The sequence below is a fragment of the Pyrus communis genome, chromosome 11 (genome assembly GCF_963583255.1).
Source record: "Pyrus communis chromosome 11, drPyrComm1.1, whole genome shotgun sequence".
Taxonomy (NCBI): Eukaryota; Viridiplantae; Streptophyta; class Magnoliopsida; order Rosales; family Rosaceae; genus Pyrus; species Pyrus communis.
The window spans coordinates 22,324,993-22,347,274 of NC_084813.1; the positions used below are offsets into that span (position 1 = coordinate 22,324,993).

General features: G+C 39.4%; 4 protein-coding genes and 2 pseudogenes across 4 annotated transcripts; 3 read left to right on the plus strand and 3 right to left on the minus strand.

Annotated features, from left to right (window-relative positions):
* The first annotated feature begins 599 nt into the window (after positions 1-599).
* On the plus strand, positions 600-2,654 carry LOC137749203 (glucan endo-1,3-beta-D-glucosidase-like). Its single transcript, XM_068489315.1, has one exon. It carries the CDS (start codon positions 600-602, stop codon positions 2,652-2,654), a length of 2,055 nt encoding a protein of 684 aa, XP_068345416.1.
* A 3,478-nt stretch (positions 2,655-6,132) lies between these two features.
* On the minus strand, positions 6,133-7,966 carry LOC137709219 (phenolic glucoside malonyltransferase 1-like; annotated as a pseudogene).
* Positions 7,967-9,997: 2,031 nt separating this feature from the next.
* LOC137749289 (stress-induced protein KIN2-like) lies at positions 9,998-10,780 on the minus strand. Its single transcript, XM_068489389.1, has 3 exons — positions 10,655-10,780; positions 10,486-10,554; positions 9,998-10,254 (listed from the first exon to the last, which is right to left on the minus strand). The coding sequence occupies exons 1-3, from the start codon at positions 10,709-10,711 to the stop codon at positions 10,174-10,176; spliced, it is 207 nt and encodes a 68-aa protein (XP_068345490.1). The 5' UTR covers positions 10,712-10,780; the 3' UTR covers positions 9,998-10,173.
* Positions 10,781-11,306: 526 nt separating this feature from the next.
* LOC137709220 (anthocyanidin 3-O-glucoside 6''-O-acyltransferase-like) lies at positions 11,307-12,563 on the plus strand (annotated as a pseudogene).
* Positions 12,564-12,703: 140 nt separating this feature from the next.
* LOC137749239 (stress-induced protein KIN2-like) lies at positions 12,704-13,509 on the minus strand. Its single transcript, XM_068489345.1, has 3 exons — positions 13,381-13,509; positions 13,212-13,280; positions 12,704-12,976 (listed from the first exon to the last, which is right to left on the minus strand). Exons 1-3 carry the CDS (start codon positions 13,435-13,437, stop codon positions 12,896-12,898), a joined length of 207 nt encoding a protein of 68 aa, XP_068345446.1. The 5' UTR covers positions 13,438-13,509; the 3' UTR covers positions 12,704-12,895.
* A 5,483-nt stretch (positions 13,510-18,992) lies between these two features.
* LOC137708748 (proline dehydrogenase 2, mitochondrial-like) lies at positions 18,993-22,223 on the plus strand. The gene is made up of 4 exons (XM_068447899.1): positions 18,993-19,646; positions 20,787-21,432; positions 21,523-21,763; positions 21,867-22,223. Exons 1-4 carry the CDS (start codon positions 19,107-19,109, stop codon positions 21,904-21,906), a joined length of 1,467 nt encoding a protein of 488 aa, XP_068304000.1. The 5' UTR covers positions 18,993-19,106; the 3' UTR covers positions 21,907-22,223.
* Positions 22,224-22,282: the final 59 nt, after the last annotated feature.

Here is a 22,282-nt window from a genome sequence, read left to right on the forward strand (position 1 = left end):
CTTCAGGTTTCAAAGGCACTAAATTTGAAACTAGAGGTTCAATTTAGTTTTTATGAACAATTAGTTCATAATGAAAGGTTCCTGCAAGAAACACAGAATGCAATATGCTGATTTAAGTATAGTGGATTTGAGTTTCTTTGGGAACTCAAGTGCGAGAGCTTCGTTACTACGAAAGTATGTGAAGTATGAGGAAGAATATCACTCCCAAAATGTTTGCATGCAATTAAGGTATGATATTTGAAGTATGAGGAAGAATATCAGACAAATTTAGGAAAATTTAATTTCCTATCCTTTGGATATAATTTAGATAAGGTGGCTGCTAAATATAAAAGGCAAGAAGAACTGAGAAAAACTAAGCCAAGGATCGGTATCAATTTCCATTCGGAAATCAAAACAACCTTAAAAAGTTTCCTATGTTTTCAAAACGAGGAGGTACCAAAACCGATATTATTGCTCAGAAAAGCAAAAATCTTAGAAGATTTTCTCAACTTCCCCACGTAAACATGGAAACCCTTAAAAAATGGAAACACATCAGAACCAGGCTATGATTAAAGGGCCGATTAAAATGCGTTTATTCACAGCAATTTTACGACCAAATCATGGCAAACATTTGCTCTCTTGCTCTCGTTGTGTATGCAGTCTGTTTTTCCGTGCTGATTCCGCAGGCCACCTCCCAATCATTCCTCTTCCCGGAAGCTCAATCCACCATCCTCCCCGACCCTTCAACCTTCTTCGCCCCAAACCTCCTCTCATCTCCACTCCCTACCAACTCTTTCTTCCAAAACTTTGTTCTCAACAATGGTGACCAACCTGAGTATATCCATCCCTACACCATGAAATCATCCAACTTCTCCCTATCTCTTGCTTACCCGTCTTTCTCCTACACCTCTACCGTCATATCCACAACTCCATTTCAACCCGACCTCACCATATCTGGCTCGAAAACCACCACCATCCCAGATCCAAACAACGACCATCATGTAGTCTCCGACTTCAATGATCTCAGTGTGACATTGGACTTTCCCTCCTCCAACCTCCGCTTCTTCCTCATCCGTGGAAGCCCCTATCTCACATGCTTTGTTTCTCAACCCACACCGGTTTCTATATCAACCTCTCATACAATTGTATCGTCATCATCCGCAAGTGGCTCAAACACCAAGTTCATCATCAAGCTTGGCAACGGTCAGACATGGCTAATATACACATCCTCCCCAACTGATTTAACTGCCAGCGGCGCATCCTCATTAACTTTTAACAATTTTTCTGGGAACATTCGAGTTGCTGTTATGCCAGATGCTAATCCCAAATCCGAGGCAATTCTTGACCAATTCAGTTCTTCTTACCCGACTTCCGGTGCAGCTGTGCTCGAAAACTCCAATACTTTGACATATAAATGGGAAAAGACAGGTGGAGATTTGCTCATTCTAGCTCATCCTCTCCATCTTATGCTTCTGTCAAATGCTACTGTTTTGCAAGATTTTAAATACAAAAGCATTGATGGCAATTTGGTTGGCGTTGTTGGCGATACGTGGGTTTTAAACTCGAAACCTATTCCGGTCACTTGGAATTCTATTGGAGGTGTCAAAATAGATTTGTTCCCTGAAATCATTTCTGTGCTTCGTCGAGATGTAGACGCACTTAGTTCAACAGAATTATCTGCTGCATCATATTTTTATGGGAAACTAGTTGCTAAAGCAGCAAGGCTGGCTTTGATTGCCGAGGAGGTAGCTTGTCCCGATGTGATCCCGGCAATTAGGACATTCTTGACAGAGAAAATCCAGCCGTGGCTGGATGGTACTTTTAGCGGCAATGGATTTTTGCATGATAAAAAGTGGGGTGGACTTGTTACCAAACAAGGATCAACTGATAAAGGTGCCGATTTTGGGTTTGGTCTGTATTCCGATCACCATTACCACCTGGGGTACTTTGTTTATGGTATTTCAGTGCTAGCAAAGATTGACCCTGCATGGGGCGAGAAGTACAAGGCTCAAGCTTATTCGCTCCTGGCAGATTATCTCAACAAGGACAAGCAATCAAATCCAAATTATACGCGTCTGAGATGTTTTGATCTTTATAAATTGCACTCGTGGGCAGGAGGAGTGACGGAATTCGCAGATGGGAGGAATCAAGAGAGCACGAGTGAGGCGGTCAATGCTTACTATGCAGCTGCTTTGATGGGGAAAGCGTATAATGATCCACAACTTGAGGCCACCGGTTCATTGCTTACCACATTGGAAATTCAGGCAGCGCAAATGTGGTGGCATGTGAGAGAGGGAGGAGAGAATCAAACTTACGAGCAAGATTTTGCAAAAGAAAATCGGGTAGTGGGAGTTCTATGGTCGACCAAGAGAGACAGCGGACTTTGGTTTGCTGCTGCAGAGGCAAAAGAAATTAGACTTGGAATTCAAGTGATGCCTATTTCACCAATCACTGAGGTGTTGTTCTCCGATACTGGCTTTCCTAGCGAGCTGGTGAATTGGGCATTGCCGGCGCTCGGTAGAACGGGAGTCACGGAAGCCTGGAAAGGGTTTGTGTATGCATTACAAGGGTTATACGACAAAGCAGGCGCTTTGGAGAAGATTAAGAGCTTGACTAGTTTCGACGATGGAAACTCCCTCAGTAATCTTTTGTGGTGGATTCATAGTAGGTCATGAAGTTTTCAATGAGTTTATATTTCTTCGTTTTTGGTACAAGTATTATCGCTGAGTTTATATAAGTAAATAAATAAAAATAATTTCAGTACAACATATTGTATATTTTTCATCTAAACTTACCTTCTCGTTTTTTCACACAAAAATATGTAGTGTTGTTGATGTAGAACAACATTTTTTTCATCTGATTGTAACTTACAATTTGTAAGGAACAACTTAGATAGACAAAAAAATGGAATTCAAAAGCGAATCTAAGGGATATAAATGAGAGAAGTTTTTCTATATACACGGAATATAAGTAGGTACACCACGTGTCATAATATAACTGGAGAGCAGTTATACATATATATATATATTTTTTTCGTTTCTTTGTACTTATATTATGACACATGATGTATTCGTTGTGTTACAAGTACATCGAAAAATATCTCAATGAATGATTTCTCTAAATTTTCATGTCATGGATGATAGGATACGGGTTCCTTTCTTGAATAACGTTGTCTTTTCCCTAAGGGGCATAGTGATTAGGGATGACAATTCTAACCTTTAAACCCGACAACCGTCCGAATGAATTAGATTTGAATATGAAAATTCGGGTATGGTATGGTTATGGGGAAAAACTGTGAACTTTATTTGGTTAGTTTTGGATATGGTTATAGGGGTCCCTAATCCATATCCGTCCCCAAATCCGATCCGAATATTATATATATATATATATATATATATTTGATATATAATATAATTTTATTCAATTTACCGAACCCTCCCTATATTAATTCATTATGCATGCATCAAACCTTATACTATCTTTATTATGCACCAAACATCATGCATGGGGTATACCAACAACCTCATTAATTCAATACTCTTATTGTTATACTCAATCAAATTAATTCATTGAATCATTTTATATATCAATTATCAAATGTTACAAGTTTATCAAATTCATCTCTCTTCAAGAGTCTCACTGTCAAGAAATTGGTGCATGTTATCATAAACAACTTCAAATATATTGTTATGTTTTTTATAATTGGATGTTGCTATTTAATGACGGAATTAGTATCTACTCAAATTTATAATGCGTCAATTGGATGAATATAATTTTTTTTGTTTTTTGACGAAGATGGATATAACCGATAACCGATTGAAAATCCGTTACCCGGTGGATATGGTTATGGATAATCCCCAATGGTTAATTTGCGGTTATGGATATGGTTAATTTTCATGGTTATGGGGATGGATATAGCATTTCCGTCCCCAAACCGAACCGTTGTCATCCCTAATAGTGACATATGATTAGAGGTAAGTGGTGAATTGCTCTGATAGATAGGTCTTCTTCTTCAACTCTCTGCGTCCCAAGTTCGAACTCCACTCCCTTTAGTTTAGATAAATTTAATGTAGATTATATATTATTTGTCAAAGAAAGAAACGTATAATTAGAGAATTGTAATCAAAAGCTTCTACAATACTTTAATAAAAAAAACCTTTAGTTTTTATTATTGAGGACACAATCAAACACAAAAATAAAACCTCACGCATACAACACCGCTCCTAAACCCTTTGATAAAGAAAAGTTTATCTTGATAAAAAAAAAAAAGTAAGTTTAATTATATATAAGAATAATGCTTGTGTTATATATAAGAATAATGCTTGTGTCCTTCTACGAAGACATATTTGTTCTCCACTTACGATTAATAAATTTTTACTGTCTGAACATTATATTGGTAATCACTCATTCTTTTTATCATCATCTAATATTATATCTACAAAAAAATCATTCAATTTGGAGATCGTTTAATGATCATCCATATATGTTAAATCATTCAACAGTTTCAATAACAAGTAGCATTTTCATGATAAATTATCAATTTGTTTTATGTATACAAATGAATGTCAAATTGAATAACTTTTTGCATATGTTATCTTTAGATGAAGATAAAATAAATGAACGATTTTGATTATGATGTATGAACAGTAAAAATTCGTTAATTGTAAATGGACGGACAAGTAAGTCCCCATAAGGGGACATAACACGTTGGGTAATATGCCCCTACACACTCTGACTTTTATAGAATTTTATAGACTTTTCTATAGAGTTAAAAAAAAATTAGACTTTTGTGTGAGGGCATGCTTTGTAGAGTTCAATAAATTCAATAGAAAGTTCTATGCATGTCTATAAGACAAGTCTATAATGTGTATAAAAATCATTGAAAACTTGCAAAGACTAGGAAAGTATGTTACTTGACTTCAATGTTACTTATAATTTAATGTTAGCTTTAACCTTTATTGTGACATCCCACATCGTTCAGGGGAGTGATCCTTATATGTATATTCTCATCCCTACCTAGCACGAGGCCTTTTGGGAGCTCACTGGCTTCGGGTTCCATGGGAACTTCAAAGTTAAGCAAGTAGCGCATGAGAGCAATCCCATGATGGGTGACCCACTGGGAAGTTGCTCGCGAGTTTCCAAAAACAAAACCATGAGGGAATGGCAAGCCCAAAGCGGACAATATCGTGCTACGGTGGTGGAGCGAGCCCGGGAAGTAATCTGCCCCGGGGCGGGATGTGATAATTTGGTATCAGAATCTAACCCTAGTCTTGTGTGTGCCGACGAGGACGTCGGGCCCCTAAGGGGGGTGGATTGTGACATCCCACATCACCCAGGGGAATGATACTTATATGTATATTCTCATCTCTACCTAGCACGAGACATTTTGGGGGCTTACTGGCTTCAAGTTCCATAGGAACTTCGAAGTTACGCGAGTAGCCCACGAGAGCAATCCCATGATAGGTGACCTACTGGGAAGTTGCTCATGAATTCCCAAAAACAAAATCGTGAAGGAATGGTTAGCCCAAAGCGGACAATATCGTGCTACGGTGGTAGAGCGGACCCGAGAAGTGATCCGTCCCGGGCCGGATGTGACAATTGGTATTAGAGCCTAACCCTCGTCGTGGTGTGCCGACGAGGAAGTTGGGCCCCTAAGGGGGGTGGATTGTGACATCCCACTTTGCCCAAGGGAGTGATCCTTATATGTATATTCTCATCCCTACCTAGCATGAGGCCTTTTGGGAGCTCACTGGCTTCGGGTTCCGTAGGAATTCCGAAGTTAAGCGAGAAGGGGGCTAAAACAATCCCATGATGGGTGACCCACTGGGAAGTTCTCGTGTGAGTTCCCAGAACCCAAAGCGGACAATATCATGCTACGGTGGAGTCTGGCCCGGGAAGTGGTCCCGCCCTGGCCCGACTCCACCGTAGCACGATATTGTCCGCTTTGGGCTTACCATTCCCTCATGGTTTTGTTTTTGGGAACTCACAAGCAACTTCCCAGTGGATCACCCATAATGGGATTGCTCTAGCCCCCTTCTCGCTTAACTTCGGAGTTCCTATGGAACCCAAAGCCAATGAGCTCCCAAAAGGCCTCGTGCTAGGTAGGGATGAGATAATACATATAAGGATCACTCCCCTGGGCGATGTGGGATGTCACATCGCTTCTATCCCATCTATCAAAACTATCTCGTGCTTCATCGGTCTTCCCCATCCGAAATCAGCTGCAGCATAAAAATCAAACCGGTGTGAACCGGAAATGAGAATTATTCTATCAATACTCCTGGTCTGCAGTGTGTTGAGCGTTCTTGAAACCCAAGTCTCTACCCCATCTAAAAGGGTCTTGTCCATACTTTTTATTTCTTCACTGATTGCTTTCAAGGCCACAAACAGGCCATCTTCTCCTAATAGGTCCTTTGTTTCTGCAACTGCTCGATGTACTGCAACACAATTCCCAAAATAGGTGACCCAAAGAGGAGGGTCTGAGCGTGGCTTGTGGTCTGTGCTAATGACAAAAGTACTTTATCTGTTTTGGTATGGCCTGTTAAATTTCAGGTAAACGGGCCGAGGGCCCACTTTAACAACATTGATACTGTCCCCACTTGATCACTTGCTCAATCTGTCAGGTGTGGGGTTTTATCACAAAAGATCTCGGTGTAAGTTAGAGTAGGGTAATTCTATATAAATGCTTGTTCTCAAGCCTTCTGGCCGATGTGAGACAGATGAATTCTAACACTCCCTCACACGTGAGACCTCATTTTATAGGTCACACGTGAAGTTCCACACATCGGCAACCATGTGGAGCCAAACCGGGGTTCACCTGTTTGTGCGGGGCCAATAGGGACCCACCCATTCAAGTGGCATCTCTTGGCCTACGTGGAGCCAAGTCCGGGCTCACCAGTTTGAGCGGGGTCAAAGGGGACCCACCCGTTCACATGGATGTATGGGTCCGTCCCCTAACTCTAATACCATTTTAAATTTCAGGTAGACGGGTTGAGGGCCCACTCCAACAACACCGATATTGTCCTCACTTAACCACCTGCTCAATCCGTCAAGTGTGGGGTTGTATCACAAAAGCTCTCGGTGTAAGTAAAAGTGGGGTAATTCTATATAAATGGCTTGTTCTCAAGCCTTTTGGCCAATGTGGGACAGAGACAGAGGAATTCTAACATCCTCTGCCTCACAAAGCAAGCCCATGTATAGGCGCATGTTAGCGAAAATGTTGACAAATGCAATAATTTCGAATCATGACCAGCTTGTTTCTTTTTCTCCTTCACCATCATAACTGCCATCACTAAACGTCTTAGCATTTGGATTTTCACGCCTGTGAATTCGAAGGTGCCATGAATTGAGTCTCTTGAACCTTTAACCTCCAAATGCATTAAGCTTCTGTTGTTTGGACCGCCTATCTTAACCACTCATTTAAGTAGATTGCTTGGAGCCCTGCAGGGTCCTTGATGACCTTTCTGTCATAACTTGGTGAAGGTGGCGATCATTCTCCTTCCCTTCCTCCATGTTTGCATAGGTAACCCCATAAGTTAAAAAATGAAAATGCAGATAAGCCATCTAGGACAACATGGTGCAGGCAGATCCAATTGAAAACAGCTATTGGGAAATACGGTTATTTGTAATGCCAACACCGCATCTTTTTTATGAGACACTGCCAATTGGGGTATAAGAGGATAATGCTTTTTGGCTTTAATGTCAAAGTTGTTGCTTGAAGTTAGATGGTGAAAATCAGCATCAAATTCAGTGATTGTGAGCGAAATTGCATTGCTTGTGACATAACTGAGAATGGGTCTGGAGGAGTCTTGAGGCCAGGTAAAGGTATTTTGTAGAAAGGAGTTGAGGTGGTGGAAACCTTAGCCAGCATATATCAAAGAAGGTTAGAGGAAGAGACAAATCCTTCGGGGTGGTGGAGTCCGGGGAGCTTGGTATTCGAAGCTATGCTACAAACCTTAACTACTTTGACTGAGGCTGGATCTGCCATTGGAGATGGAAAGAAGGTTAATTTCGTGAACAGCTTAAGTGAGGACCCTAATGGCTATATATACACACTTAAGAGGTGTATTCACTTAAGACTCTTGTAGAGTTTTAAAGACTTTTAAAGTTTTGAGGTATTCAATAATGAATTTTAAATTTTTTTGAAAGTTTTTTCATACAGTTGGTTAAGGGTCGTTTAAAACTATTTCGTTTTCAAGTTTTTTAAAATTGTAAATTTGTTTGGTAACTACTTTTAGTTTGCATTATTAAAAAATTGAAAATTGAATACCACTATTTGAAAATTGAAGGATAAATTTTGAAAACTTAAGAGAGTAGTTTTTATTTTTTGATTATGAAAAACCAAAAGTAATTACCAAACAAGTTTTTACTTTTCAAAATAAGTAAAAACAAACACTAAAAACAAAACGGTTATAAAACACTTCTAAATCTATAATTTTTAAGGGGTGTAAGTATTATATGCTTTTTATAGACTTCATTTGAGCAACAAGATTTTTATTCAATGTCACATATCACTAAATAATATAGAAAGTGAATAATTGTACTTGAAAATAAAATATTAAACATTATGAAAATTAACCGTAAATATCACATCCCGTCCCGGGGCAGATCACTTCCCAGGCCGCTCCACTACCGTAGCACGATATTGTCCGCTTTAGGCTTACCATTCCCTCACGGTTTTGTTTTTGGGAACTCACGAGCAACTTTCCAATGGGTCACCCATCATGGGATTGCTCTCGTGCGATACTCGCTTAACTTCGAAGTTCCCATAGAACCCGAAGTCAGTGAGCTCCCAAAAAGCCTCGTGCTAGGTAGGGATGGGAATATACATATAAGGATCACTCCCTTGGGCGATAAGTGATGTCACAATCCACCCCCCCTTAGGGGCCCGACGTCCTCGTCGGCACACACGCGACTAAGGTTAGGCTCTGATACCAAATTGTCACATCCCGCTCCGGGGCAGATCACTTCCCGGGCCCGCTCTACCACCATAGCACGATATTGTCCGCTTTGGGCTTACCATTCCCTCACAGTTTTGTTTTTGGGAACTCGCGAGCAACTTCCCAGTGGGTCACCCATCATGAGATTGCTCTCATGCGCTACTCGCTTAACTTCGAAGTTCCCATGGAACCCGAAGCCAGTGAGCTCACAAAAGGCTTCGTGCTAGGTAGGGATGAGAATATACATATAAGGATCACTCCCCTGGGCGATGTGGGGTGTCACAATCCACCCCCCTTAGGGGCCCGACGTCCTCGTTAGCACACACGCGGCCAGGGTTAGGCTCTGATACCAAATTGTCATATTCCAGCCCGAGCGGGACCACTTCTAGGGCCCGACTCCACCGTAGCACGATATTGTCTGCTTTGGGCCCTCAGCACACCCTCACGATTTTGTTTTTGGGAACTCACACGAGAACTTCCCAGTGGGTTACCCATCATGGGATTGCTCTAGCCCCCTTCTCGCTTAACTTCAGATTTCCTACGGAACCCGAAGCCAGTGAACTCCCAAAAGGCCTCGTGCTAGGTAGGGATGGGAATATACATATAAGGATCATTCCCATGGACGATGTGGGATCTTCCCGATAGGTCACCCATCCTAGGAATGCTCTCACGCGCTACTCGCTTAACTTCGGAGTTCCCATGGAACAAAACCGTGAAGGCATGGTCGGGGCCCAAAGCGGACAATATTGTGCTACGGTGGAGTCAGGCTCGAGAAGTGGTCCCCCCCGGGCCGGGATATGACAAGCGATACTTTTTCAAGAAAACAAGAATGGTGATGGTGGTGTTGAGGTTGGCTTGGTTTTGGAAAAGCATTGTATTGAGGCTTTTGCTTCTCTACTTGCTAATCATCTTAAGACATTTGAAGCCATATGTAGTTGGTTTCAACAAAAATATCTTTTTTTCCTTGGTTTTTTGTATGTGTTGCATTGTGATTTGCAGTTAAGTAGAAATGATTCTCGACATCAATTTGGAATAAAAGTAAATAAATAACCACTCTGAAACATTGGTGCTAGAGAAACAATATCATTGAGATTATTAGCAAAATGTTCTCTAAACGGTAAGTGGCTGCATGATCAGAGCTTGTTCTTGCTTCAAACGGCAAGTTTAAGTAAAAGATCGGCCAAAAAAGAAAGAATCACAAAACAAAAACGGGAACACAAAATTTTGGAGGAATTGGACGGATGAGATCCCCATCTCAGCTTCTTTTGTTGGCGCCAACTGCATCCTTGACGGAGTCAGCTGCTCCCTGAGCTTTCTCCATCATTTGCTGACCAGCCTGCAAAAACACATATGCAATTACAACATGCATATGCAACGAGTAATAAGCAAAGACGTATGTAATTTACTAAGGGACAGACTGTGGATATAGTGTCGATAATGTGTTGATGTTATTGCACATAACATGTCAATAACATAACGTATTGGCATGTAATTCATACAAAATCATCACTTAACAAAAAACGAACATAATGCACGTGGAATTAACAAAAGAATAAGAAGTTCGAACCCCTTGGGCTGATTCCTTGGCAGATTGGGCAGCATTGCTCATTTGGTCCATCATGCCACTGGCCTTTTCCTGTATATCAAAATTGCAAAAACACATGATCATGAACCACCAAAACGACCAACAAACTTTTAACCAAATTGTTTTTCTAGACACCTGCTTTTAGACTCACCTGAGCTTGGCCCTTGGCCTGGCCAGCTTGGTGGCTCATGTTCTGGGATTGGTTCATCTTGATGAAGTAATTCTCTTTCTACACAAACACACAAGAAAATTTGAGGCAGGTGAAAAGTGCGTATAAACTTTTTTTTATGATGAAATGTTGAAGTTAGTGAGTGGGATTTTATAGCTTCTTCAGTTCCATTCATTGTTTGACATGTGTTGAGCAAAGTTTGGAGTTAAACCCTAAAGACCAGGGTTGCTTTGATTAAGGTTTGAGTCATTCTCTCATGACAAAGCTAATTAGTTACAAATTTAGAGGATTATGTAAGCATGCTAAATTGTGGCTAATTTATCGACGTTGAGTTGAATATAGGGAGCTTTCAAAGTAAAATAAAATATCACATTTCCATGCAGAATTTAATTAGTAATGGCAAAAACAAGAGAGAGTGTCATTTCGGGTTAGTTAAATTAGTTTAGTTCCATATTCAAGGCTCGATTCCCTCTATATATAATTTTTTTTTTTTTTTTTTTTTAAAGGCAGGAGAGTATGGTTGTCTCTTCATAGATTACAAGGAAGTCCTATTTGTGCTTCTCAAGTGTCTCACTCTTATTTTTTGCTAGGTAAAACATGTCCGGCCTAAAAAACCTAAGTTAAATTCTCTTTAATGTTATATGGTTTTACTATTTTGATTGCATCGATACGTTTTGTAATAAACTTAACACTTAGGTTGGTTTGGATCAGCCCGCACCATGTTGTCCTAGATGACTTATCTGCATTTTCATTTTTTAAATTGTGGGGTTACCTATGCAAACATGGAGGAGGGGAAGGAGAAGGATCACCACCTTCACCAAGTTATGATAGAAGGGTCATCAAGGACCCTGCAAGGCTCCAAGCAATCTACTTAAACGAGTGGTGTTAAGATTGGGCGGTCCAAACAATAGAAGCTTAATGCCTCTGGAGGTTAAAGGTTTATGAGACTCAATTCGCGGCACCGTCGAATTCACAAGCGTGAAAATCCAAATGCTAAAACGTTCAGTGATGGCAGCTATGATGGCGGAGGAAAAGAAGAAACAAGCTAATCATGATTCGAAATTATTGCATTTGTCAACATTTTCGCTACCATGCGTATATACATGGGCTTGCTTTGTGAGGCAGAGGATGTTAGAATTCCACTGTCTCTATCCCACATTGGCCAGAAGGCTTGAGAACATGTCATTTATATAGAATTACCCTACTCTAACTTACACCGAGGCCTTTTGTGATAAAACTCCACACCTGACGGATTGAGCAAGTGGTCAAGTGGGGACAGTATCGGTTTTGTTGGAGTGGACCCTCGGCCCATCTACTTGAAATTTAACAGGCCATACCAAAACAGATAAAGTATTTTTGCGGTTAGCACGGACCGCAGGCCACGCTTAGACCCTCCTCTCCGGGTTACCTATTTTGGGAATTGTGTTGCAGCACATCGAGAAGTTGTGGAAACAAATGACCTATTGGGAGAAGATGGCCTGTTTGTGGCCTTGAAAACAATCAGTGAAGTGATAAAAAGTTTGGACAATACCTTTTGGATGGCCTGTTTGTGGCCTTGAAAACAATCAGTGAAGTGATAAAAAGTTTGGACAATACCCTTTTGGCTGGGGCAGAGACTTGGGTTTCAAGAACACTCAACACACTGCAGACCAATAGTACTGATAGAATAATTCCCATTTCCGGTTCACACCGGTTTGATTTTTATGGTGCAGCTGATTTCGGATGGGGAAGACCGACGAAGCACGAGATAGTTTTAATAGATGGGACATGAGCGATAACTTTTCAAGAGAGCAAGAATGGTGATGGTGGTGTTGAGGTTGGCTTGGTTTTGGAAAAACATTGTATGGAGGCTTTTGCTTCTCTACTTGCTAATCGTCTTGAAGACATTTGAAGCCATATGTAGTTGGTTTCAACAAAAATGTCTTTTTTTCCTTGGGTTTTTGTATGCGTTACATTGTGATTTGCAGTTAAGTAGAAATGATTCTCGACATCAATTTGGAATAAAAATAAATAAATAACCACTCTGAAACATTGGTGCTAGAGAAACAATATCATTGAGATTATTAGCAAAATGTTCTCTGAACAGTAAGTGGTTGCATGATCAGACCTTGTTCTTGCTTCAAACAGCAAGTTTAAGTAAAAGATCGACCAAAAAAGAAAGAATCACAAAACAAAAACGGGAACACAAAATTTTGTAGGAATTGGATGGATGAGATCCCCATCTCAGCTTCTTTTGTTGGCGCCAACTGCATCCTTGACGGAGTCAGCTGCTCCCTGAGCCTTCTCCATCATTTGCTGACCAGCCTGCAAAAACACATATGCAATTACAACATGCATATGTAACGAGTAATAAGCAAAGACGTATGTAATTTATTAAGGGACATACTGTCAATATAGTGTCGATAAGGTGTTGATGTTATTGCACATAACATGTCAATAACAGAAGATATTGACATGTAATTCATACAAAATCATCCCATAACAAAAAAAAAAAGGACATAATGTACGTGGAATTAACAAAAGAATAAGAAGTTCAAACCCCTTGGGCTGATTCCTTGGCAGATTGGGCAGCATTGCTCATTTGGTCCATCATGCCACTGGCCTTTTCCTGTATATCAAAATTGCAAAAACACATGATCATGAACCACCAAAACGACCAACAAACTTTTAACCAAATTGCTTTTCTAGACAGCTGCTTTTAGACGCACCTGAGCTTGGCCCTTGGCCTGGCCAGCTTGGTGGCTCATATTCTGGGATTGGTTCATCTTGATGAAGTAATTCTCTTTCTACACGAACACACACAAGAAAATTTGAGGCAGGTGAAAAGTGCGTATAACTTTTTTTTGATGATGAAATGTTGAAGTTAGTGAATGGGATTTTATAGCTTCTTCAATTCCATTCATTGCTTGACACGTGTTGAGCAAACCTTGGAGTTAAACCCTAAAGACCAGGGTTGCTTTGATTAAGGTTTGAGTTATTCTCTCATGACAAAGCTAATTTGTTACAAATTTAAAGGATTGTGTAGGCAGGCTAAATTGTGGCTAATTTATCGACGTTGAGTTGAATATAGGGAGCTTTCAAAGTAAAATAAAATATCACATTTCCATGCAGAATTTAATTAGTAATGGCAAAAACAAGAGAGAGCGTCATTTCGGGTTAGTTAAATTAGTTTAGTTCCAGATTCAAGGCTTGATTCCCTCTATATATAATTTTTTTTTAGAAGGCAGGAGAGTATGGTTGTCTCTTCATAGATTACAAGGAAGTCCTATTTGTGCTTCTCAAGTGTCTCACTCTTATTTTTTGCTAGGTAAAACATGTCCGGCATAAAAATTAAATTCTCTTTAATGTTATATGGTTTTGCTATTTTGATTGCATCAATACGTTTTGTAATAAACTTAACACTTAGGTTGGTTTGTTGTACTCACTATTTTAATTAGATAAGATAATATGTGCATCGGATTATAATGAGTACTATTCTTTCAGTCATTGAGTAGAATAAAAGGCTGATTATTTATACAGTCCGGATAAGAGGTCTCTGGAAACTTAAAAAATAAATAAATAAACACCAGCAACAACCTCCTTCCACAGCAAAGCCCCACCCACACTGCCTGCCATGAATATGAAGCTATTACAGCAAACCAACACGCACATAAGCCATATCTAGTGTTTTTTTTTTATATATTTTCTATTTCAAATTTAATTTTCATCCCTAAAAACTTGCCTTAAGGGATTCTGGAAAAAATAAATTAAAAACGTTTGCCGTAAAATGCAGAAAAATCTTGCCTAATTTGTATTCAACCTAAATTATACAGTCAATTAAACAACCCAAAGAGAGAAGAATACTAATCAAAGAAATTGTAAAAACGAAAAAGAAAATTGAGGTACTGATTGTTGAGAATGAATCTCATGTTGATGAGATGAAAGACTTTGCATGTGTTTATAAGTAGTTGCGCTACTCCTCGTATTGCCAATTAATTTTATTGTGGAACCTCAATTTTTTTTATGGTATCAGAGCATATTGTCTCCGTGTGAAGCCAAACGGCCACTCGCACTCTACGTCACCATGTTGTGTTGTCCACGTGTTAGGCTTGTAAATTCGCCACATGTGATGGGGCATATTGAGAATGAATCTCACGTTGATAAGAAAATGGGATCTTGCATGTGCTTACAAGTAGTTGAGCTCAGAGAGAGGGAGAGAAAAAAGTTGCATACTTGCATGATAAATTCACACTCTACAATTCGAATGGAAGTTGAGCGATTTTGGTAAAAGAAATGAAATAATTCTTGCTTGATCGATTCTCTGGAGTGGGTTCCTCCCTTATTGTTCTTGACGACGTAGGTGATGGTAGTTTCGCGGAGTGGCTGAGAAGTCGTTACGGCCTCGTCAAGATGGAGATGATTCGTCAAGGAGCAGATGCGTGAAACCGAAGAGAGAAACGACCTTCCTTTCGGTTAGCCCCCAGACTAATTATACTAGCTTTTCGGGTTCTAATTATCTTGTATTAGCCTTATAAAATTTGGTGGACCAGTCAATTAAGCAGGTGGTTTTTTAGTATGAAACTGCACCAAACAACCGCTTTCGTATTATTATTCTTATTCAATACTTTATACAGCATGCAAAATGAGACTAGTAAATTGTGTGAGTGCTGATTTAATAGATTGTCTTTGAAACTTTAACATTACGTGTCAAACGAGATCTTAATGAATTGTGCAAGTGCTTAACTTAGATAATACGAGTAGTAGTGCATTAGACTGGCTTTGAAACTTTCATTTCAGGACATTTTTCTTCGTCTCTCCGAATCTCCGATTACGTGCAAGATAGAGAAAGATGATGGAGGACACGAAACGCTGACGTGGACGTTTTATCATTACCCAATAATCTAGGAGCTACTAATTAATCTAACATACGATACGTTGAGATTTTCGAACAAGGTGCATATATAACATGTTATATATTAGCAAGACACTTAAAAAAATAACACACTTTCCTTCAATGGTATAAATATGATCATGTGATGTTTCACCTCCTGTTTTGAACACACTGAAAAATCTTTCAGATACTTCATAGAGTGTAAGAGTAGAAACTTATTATACCAGCTTCATAAGAACAATAATTATATATATTTATATATTTGATTTTGTATTAAAAAATAATAATTGTATTGATATGGGAAAGCGAGAGGTTGAGAGGTTGGATGAAATCTTAAAATACATTTAAACAAATTGATTTGATATTTAAGTGGGGTTTTGTTTTCTTGCTTCTTGTGATAGATACATAATGGGATTTATATACAAAACTAATCTTTAAGTATTTAAGGTGGAAAAAAACCAGTACAATACAACTTTTGAGGGTTTCAAATGGCCCCATAAGAACAATTTAGAAGCCTCCAACGGATGCTGAAACAGTGGCAGTCATTTTCCGAGTTGCATATGACAGATAAGTCTAGAGAGTTGAAGCTGGCTCCTCCTCCTCTGTTTTGTTGGAATATAACTTTTAATCTGTTATATACACGAAATATGAACGGCAAAGAGGCAAGTTATGCTGTTCATAATATTTTTTATTTTAATACGACAACGGTACTCGGGATGAACCCGGGGTGGTTTGGCGAAATTACACAATAAGTTAGAAATGATTAGGTACAAAATTCGTCGTTAATTAAAATCAGATTTGAAATTTCTCATTTGTACGTGCAATGTGCAGTTAAGTTGTAATGAGATTATTTCGCACGATAACTTGGGTAAGAATATAATGTTTGGCTACTTAAAGAATGAGTAGGAGTTCCTACTCATAATTGTTCATTGTCAATTCATAGGACTTCGTTTTTAGGATTAGAACTGTTCATACTAGAATCACTTCATAAAGATCGCATCTGAAAAAAATATTCAATTAAAATTAATGTCGTTTAGTCATGGAATGGTACAAAACAGATAAACAGAATTAGTAAAAGTATTACAAACCGTCTATGTATTTGCTACAATAAATTAACTCAAACATCTTAGTTTTAATTCCATTTTTGCATATTTAATATTTACAGAGTGATTTATAATATGAACAGCTTTTATCATGTACATAAAACTCTGTGATTCAAATAATAAAAATTTTAAGTAAGATTTCCTATTCATCCTTAAGTAGTATCATATACATAAAAATCCGTACATAAAAATCCGTGATTCATGCACGAAGAATTTTGAATATAATTTCATACTCATTCTTAAGTAATGATCAAGAATTGTTCAAATATTTAATATAGTGGCTGAGATTTAGATGCCCTTCCTTTTTGGCCTTCGTACATGTTATGTAGCAAATCAATGAAGTTTATCACGTATAATTCATCTAAGCACAATAATTGAACAAAGTATGAACAGCCTGGTTAAGAAAAGGAATAATTGAATATAAAAATCAGTTAGGCCGGTTGGCTTAATCGCTGTACTTCTCATAACTTAGCTCATGCATTTTTGCTATATATATAAATGAAAAAATTTGAGAAATCTCATACGTAAGACGTTCTAGCGAGTGTATCCATCATTTTTGCATTTGAATTCAATTTTCTCTAAAATAGTTTAAAATATCATTTTGTAAAACCAAAGCACACAAAAAAAAAAAAAAAAACGCTTTACATCCTCTCATTTGTCCTCTCCTCTCTCTTTCCGGGGAGGGAGAGAGGTCAACATCGTGTTATAGTTTCTTTTTAACTAGGAAAATAAAAATAGTTAAGAAAAATAAGTATTCTCTCTTTCTAAGAGTCTTTCTCACCTCTGTATGTGAGTTTTTTCACCGTCATTTTTTCTCCCTAGCCACCGGCCCGAGCTCCGACAAGGGTCGGTGGCCGTCCTTTGCTGTCCTTTCTTGTTCTTCTTCGTTCTTCCACCCTTCCTCCATTTCTATCTACCCTCACCTTAGTTTTCCTTCCACTTCCACATCTCTCATCTATCCCTCTTACTGTGTTTTCCCAATTCCTTCCAGTCCCAATTCGGGTGGGCTCCATCCTTCCTTGTGGCTTCCTCTTTCCCGATCTGCAAACTCTTTTCTTCACAGCACTCAACTGTGTTTCCTTTGGAAGGTGCGTAGAGTTTTTACTTGGGTGTACACACCATCACCTTCTGTTTGTTTGCCTTTATTGGCACTGTCGTCGGTGTATTCTCCATCGGCTTCTTTCATCTACTGGTTGCGATCGGCACAGGGGTTGTTGCAAGTTGTAGGAGACACTAGATTCTTCGTTTCTAGGCGGTGGTTGCTTGTTGGTGGTTCAGGGCGTGGGTTTGCGCTGGCATGGATGCTCTGCGGTGTTGGTTGGAGCACTGGTTTTCTTAATGCATGGGGCTTTGGTTGGTCAGAGTGTTGGACGGATTGTGATGGTGGCTCTCGTCATTTCTGGCAACGGAGGGGACTGCAAGGTTCTAGGGAGTTCTGTAGCTTTGTCTATGTTTATATTGGGCCCCAAAACTTGTTTTGGGCTCTTTTGTGTGTACTGTTCAGGTCTACTGTTTTGTTTTGTACTTATGTCGTTTGTGGATCTCTTTGTATCTTTGTTTGGCCTTAGGCCCTGAAATACTATGTCCAGTTTTCCAAAAAAAAAAAAAATAATGATACATATAAAAATAGTTAGTATTCAAAGTCTCCTTCTAAACTTCTCAAAAACGTATTTTGTTTTATGTTTTCAGTCCGCTATAAAACTGAAAATTGTTGCCGAACAAGCTGCTAGGTATTTAAGTTTTTTCAGTTCTTTCCTATGATTTAGGTAAAATGGAGTTAGGTTTATACATTGCATGAAGTTCGCATGGAGATAATCACCTACATTGAAGACTAGCTTAATTGCGAGGATTAGGTTCTTGGTCCAATAGGATCATTTCCTGATCCTCTTAGTGAGAATCTTGACGGTTCATAAATCGTACGATTAGTTTTTGTTAAGTACCGTTTGTATTTAATTTTAAATAAAAATATTTAAAATAATTTATGACCGCATAACGTACAATAAACAGATATAATTCACGAATTCCTAAAATCATCAAAATAGGATCCGGCGATGATCCGGATTCGTCCTTGGTAATCCTACTAGTTACTAGCCAAGTCAATCATACTTATCTTTCTAGACCCTAATTATAGGGAAAGGAAAAACAAAGATCCTACTTTCTACCTGAGAAAAATTCTACCAAAAAATAAAATAAAAATAAAAATAGATGAGGATTCCATGGAGCCACGTATGATCCAATCTGACAGGATTTACTCGACACCAGGTCACACCTCACTGTAAAAACTCTGAACTGCCTATATAATTAACTGAACCCCAGCAGTTCAAACAAGCTTCAGGAATAAGAACAATTCTAGAGAGAGAAGGGAGTGCGAGAGAGAGAGAGAAAGAGAGAGAGAGGAGAGATTTAGGAGCAAGAGAGCCAGAGAATTAGTGAATTACTCGAGACACACACCCACCATTGAATGGCAAACCGTGTAATCCCAGTAGCATCAAAACTCCTGAAAAATGTCAGGCCACTTAACTCCGCCTCCTCCACCACCATATCCGCCATTTCCCAGCCAATCGGCTATGCCGAAAAAGCACCACACCCCACAGCCACCACCATCGACGCCGACCCCAGCCTTTCCAGCTTTGATGACGCGGACAAGCTCTTTGCCTCGGTCTCCACGTCGCGGCTGTTGAGGGCGGCGTTGAACCTCCACATGGTGGCGGTGGAGCCGATGGTGGATGTTGGAATGTGGGTCATGCGTTCCAAGCTCATGCAGACTCCCTTGATCAAAGACGTGATCTTGGGGATGATACGGTCCACGATTTATGACCACTTTTGCGCCGGCGAAGACGCCGTAGCCGCCGGAAAGTCGGTGCTGGAGCTAAACGAGGCGGGGCTGAGAGGGATGCTGGTTTACGCTTTGGAGTACGCCGGTGACAACGAGGCATGTGACAAGAACTTGCAAGGCTTCTTGGACACCGCTGAATCTACCAAATCCCTGCCACCTTCTTCGGTAAGTAGTTCTCCACATCACGCCAAAATCAAAGATTCAAGAGTCGATTTGACTTTTCTTTGATCATATCGAAATTCTGTTTTTCTTTTCTATTTTTTAACCGAGAAATGCTAAAAAAATTCTTTTTTAAATTTTGATTTTTCTTATGTAAAATAAGATTTATGGTTATAGGAATATTCTTTTAAGTGTAAATGAAAAATATTAGGTTTGATTTTCATCAAAAGATGAATTTAAACTACATTATTACTAATTTTTACCGCTAATTCATCCCCTCTTGCAATACCGCTAGTTAAAGAAAATAACAAGACTTAATGGTTAAAATATTCCGTTACTCAATGTTAATATTGTTTCGACATGTCACATGAACGAGTCTGAATCCATACAGTTGACATGTAGGATTGCGGGTCCTACTTTCGCTTTATGCCATTTGGTTCGTTGCAGGGAATGAGGATCTTGCCGGATTCTAAGAATTTTCAAATATATCCGTTTATCGTATCTTGTGCGATAAAAAATTATTGTAAATTTTTTTTATTTAAACTTGAATATGAACAGTATCTGACAAAAATTGATTGTATAATGTATAATAAACGGATGTGATTAAAGAATTCCTAAGATGCTTACAAAGATGATCCGGTGAGGATCCTCTATGCATGCACCACCAAGTTGTTTGCCCAACCTTGAATCTTCCATCTAGGCCCAGGGCTGTTTACATTTGATTTGGCTCCCTAGTTGCTGCCGACAAATCTTCCAACATCAATCAACCATTTACTATTCTTAATATTATTTTTAATGGGAAGTGTTATTAGTGCTTCAAAAATCTTATTCTATACTTTCACAACACAAGTGTATTTTTCTTTCTAAATATAGGAAGTTTGGAATGTAGATTGAGAATTTTGGATTGTCAATAACAATGCCCTTTTTAATTTTTCAATTATCACTAATTGAATCTTGATTAGCGCAATTTGCAAACCATGTGAAAGCCTTGTACGCCAATGGAGTTTGATTCTGACAGTGACTTGTCAAAAAAGCACTTCCAAGCAAAGCAATTCTTGTTGCGATTTTGTTTTTCTTCACCACTTGCTCGTGAAGTTTATTTGTGATGGTAACTGAAACTGAAAGTGATGTTTTGGCTTGTAACAGGTGAGCTTTGTCATTGTGAAAATTACTGCAATTTGCCCCACCAATCTGCTTCGGCGAGTGAGTGACTTGCTGAGATGGCAACAGCAAGATCCGTCTTTCATTCTCCCATGGAAGCGCGATACGTTTCCCATTTTCTCCGAATCGAGCCCTCTCTACCATACCCTCGAAAAGCCGGAGCCTTTGACTCCGGAAGAAGAGCGTGATCTCGAATTAGTCCACCAGAGACTACTAAAACTGTCCCAAAAGTGCGCGGAAGCCAATGTGCCTCTATCCGTCGATGCAGAGTACACTTCAATTCAACCGGCCATCGATTACTTGACCTACTCCTCTGCGATCATCTACAACAAAGATGATAACGCAATTGTTTACGGGACGATTCAAGCTTACTTGAAAGATGCAAAGGAAAGATTGTTGCTGGCAACAAAGGCCGCAGATAAGATGGGCGTTTCAATGGGGTTCAAAGTGGTGAGGGGCGCTTATATGTCAAGTGAAGGAAAATTAGCTTCTTCCTTGGGCTATAAGTCTCCTATCCACGATTGCATTGAGGACACGCATGCGTGCTACAACGATTGTGCTTCGTTCATGCTCGAGAGGATTGCAAATGGCTCTGATGCAGTTGTCCTTGCAACCCATAATGTTGAATCAGGTAAATAAAACTTGCAGAAAAGCCCACTACATTGGTTTAGAGTTTTGTATCGGTAGTATGTCTGACGTGAAATGTTGAATGCAAATGTAGGGAGACTGGCAATGGCAAAGGCACATGAAATCGGGGTCGGGAAGGTGCACCAAAAGCTCGAATTTGCACAGCTGTACGGAATGGCAGAATCGCTCTCCTTCGGTCTGAAAAATTCAGGGTTTCAAGTGAGCAAGTACATGCCATTCGGACCGATACAGTTGGTGCTGCCTTACCTGTTAAGGAGGGCTGAAGAGAACAGGGGACTCCTATCTGCTTCATCTCAAGACAGACGACTCACAAGGTAAATTAAAAATCGGATAAAAACTTGTATATTCGCAGCGTAAAAGGTCGGTAAAGGATCAGTTTTATTCTAAAGCCGGTTTGAACTCTTCCTTTGAATACAGGGCGGAGCTAATGAGGAGACTTAAAGCCGCAATCATCTAACGCAAAAACAAAGCCTTTGTGGAACAGCAAACTTGCTGATCCATCAACAATCTTGTAAATAGGATGATCTGTAATTGTGGTGGATTGCTCGTAAGTTAGTTGAATTAAAATGTGCATATAGGAATTAGGAAATCTGGGTTCTGTTTTCCACATTACATTAGGTTGTTCTACTGGGCAACAGATCCATATTTGCTTCCTAGGTCTACTTCCATGGCAATCCACCACAAGCACCGGCGCCCTATCGACCGCGTTTAAGATCGTGTGGCTTCCTTCAACAGAAGGAATATGAATAAAATGTTCATGTTGCTTCCAAATTACTCAATGTGTGTGGACAATGTTTGAATAACTAGGAGTAACTAAAGAACTTAGGTAAGGC

Bases quoted from the DNA above. Each gene is read 5' to 3' on its own strand.
- LOC137749203 (XM_068489315.1), top strand. From the start codon at position 600: ATGGCAAACATTTGCTCTCTTGCTCTCGTTGTGTATGCAGTCTGTTTT.
- LOC137749289 (XM_068489389.1), bottom strand. From the start codon at position 10,711: ATGAACCAATCCCAGAACATGAGCCACCAAGCTGGCCAGGCCAAGGGC. The intron at 10,555-10,654 runs GTGAGTCTAAAA...TTTGATATACAG, and splicing joins AGGCCAAGGGCCAAGCTCAG to GAAAAGGCCAGTGGCATGAT. The intron at 10,255-10,485 runs GTTCGAACTTCT...GTGTTTTTGCAG, and splicing joins CCAAGGAATCAGCCCAAGGG to GCTGGTCAGCAAATGATGGA.
- LOC137749239 (XM_068489345.1), bottom strand. From the start codon at position 13,437: ATGAACCAATCCCAGAATATGAGCCACCAAGCTGGCCAGGCCAAGGGC. The intron at 13,281-13,380 runs GTGCGTCTAAAA...TTTGATATACAG, and splicing joins AGGCCAAGGGCCAAGCTCAG to GAAAAGGCCAGTGGCATGAT. The intron at 12,977-13,211 runs GTTTGAACTTCT...GTGTTTTTGCAG, and splicing joins CCAAGGAATCAGCCCAAGGG to GCTGGTCAGCAAATGATGGA.
- LOC137708748 (XM_068447899.1), top strand. From the start codon at position 19,107: ATGGCAAACCGTGTAATCCCAGTAGCATCAAAACTCCTGAAAAATGTC. The intron at 21,433-21,522 runs GTAAATAAAACT...ATGCAAATGTAG, and splicing joins AACCCATAATGTTGAATCAG to GGAGACTGGCAATGGCAAAG. The intron at 21,764-21,866 runs GTAAATTAAAAA...CTTTGAATACAG, and splicing joins CAAGACAGACGACTCACAAG to GGCGGAGCTAATGAGGAGAC.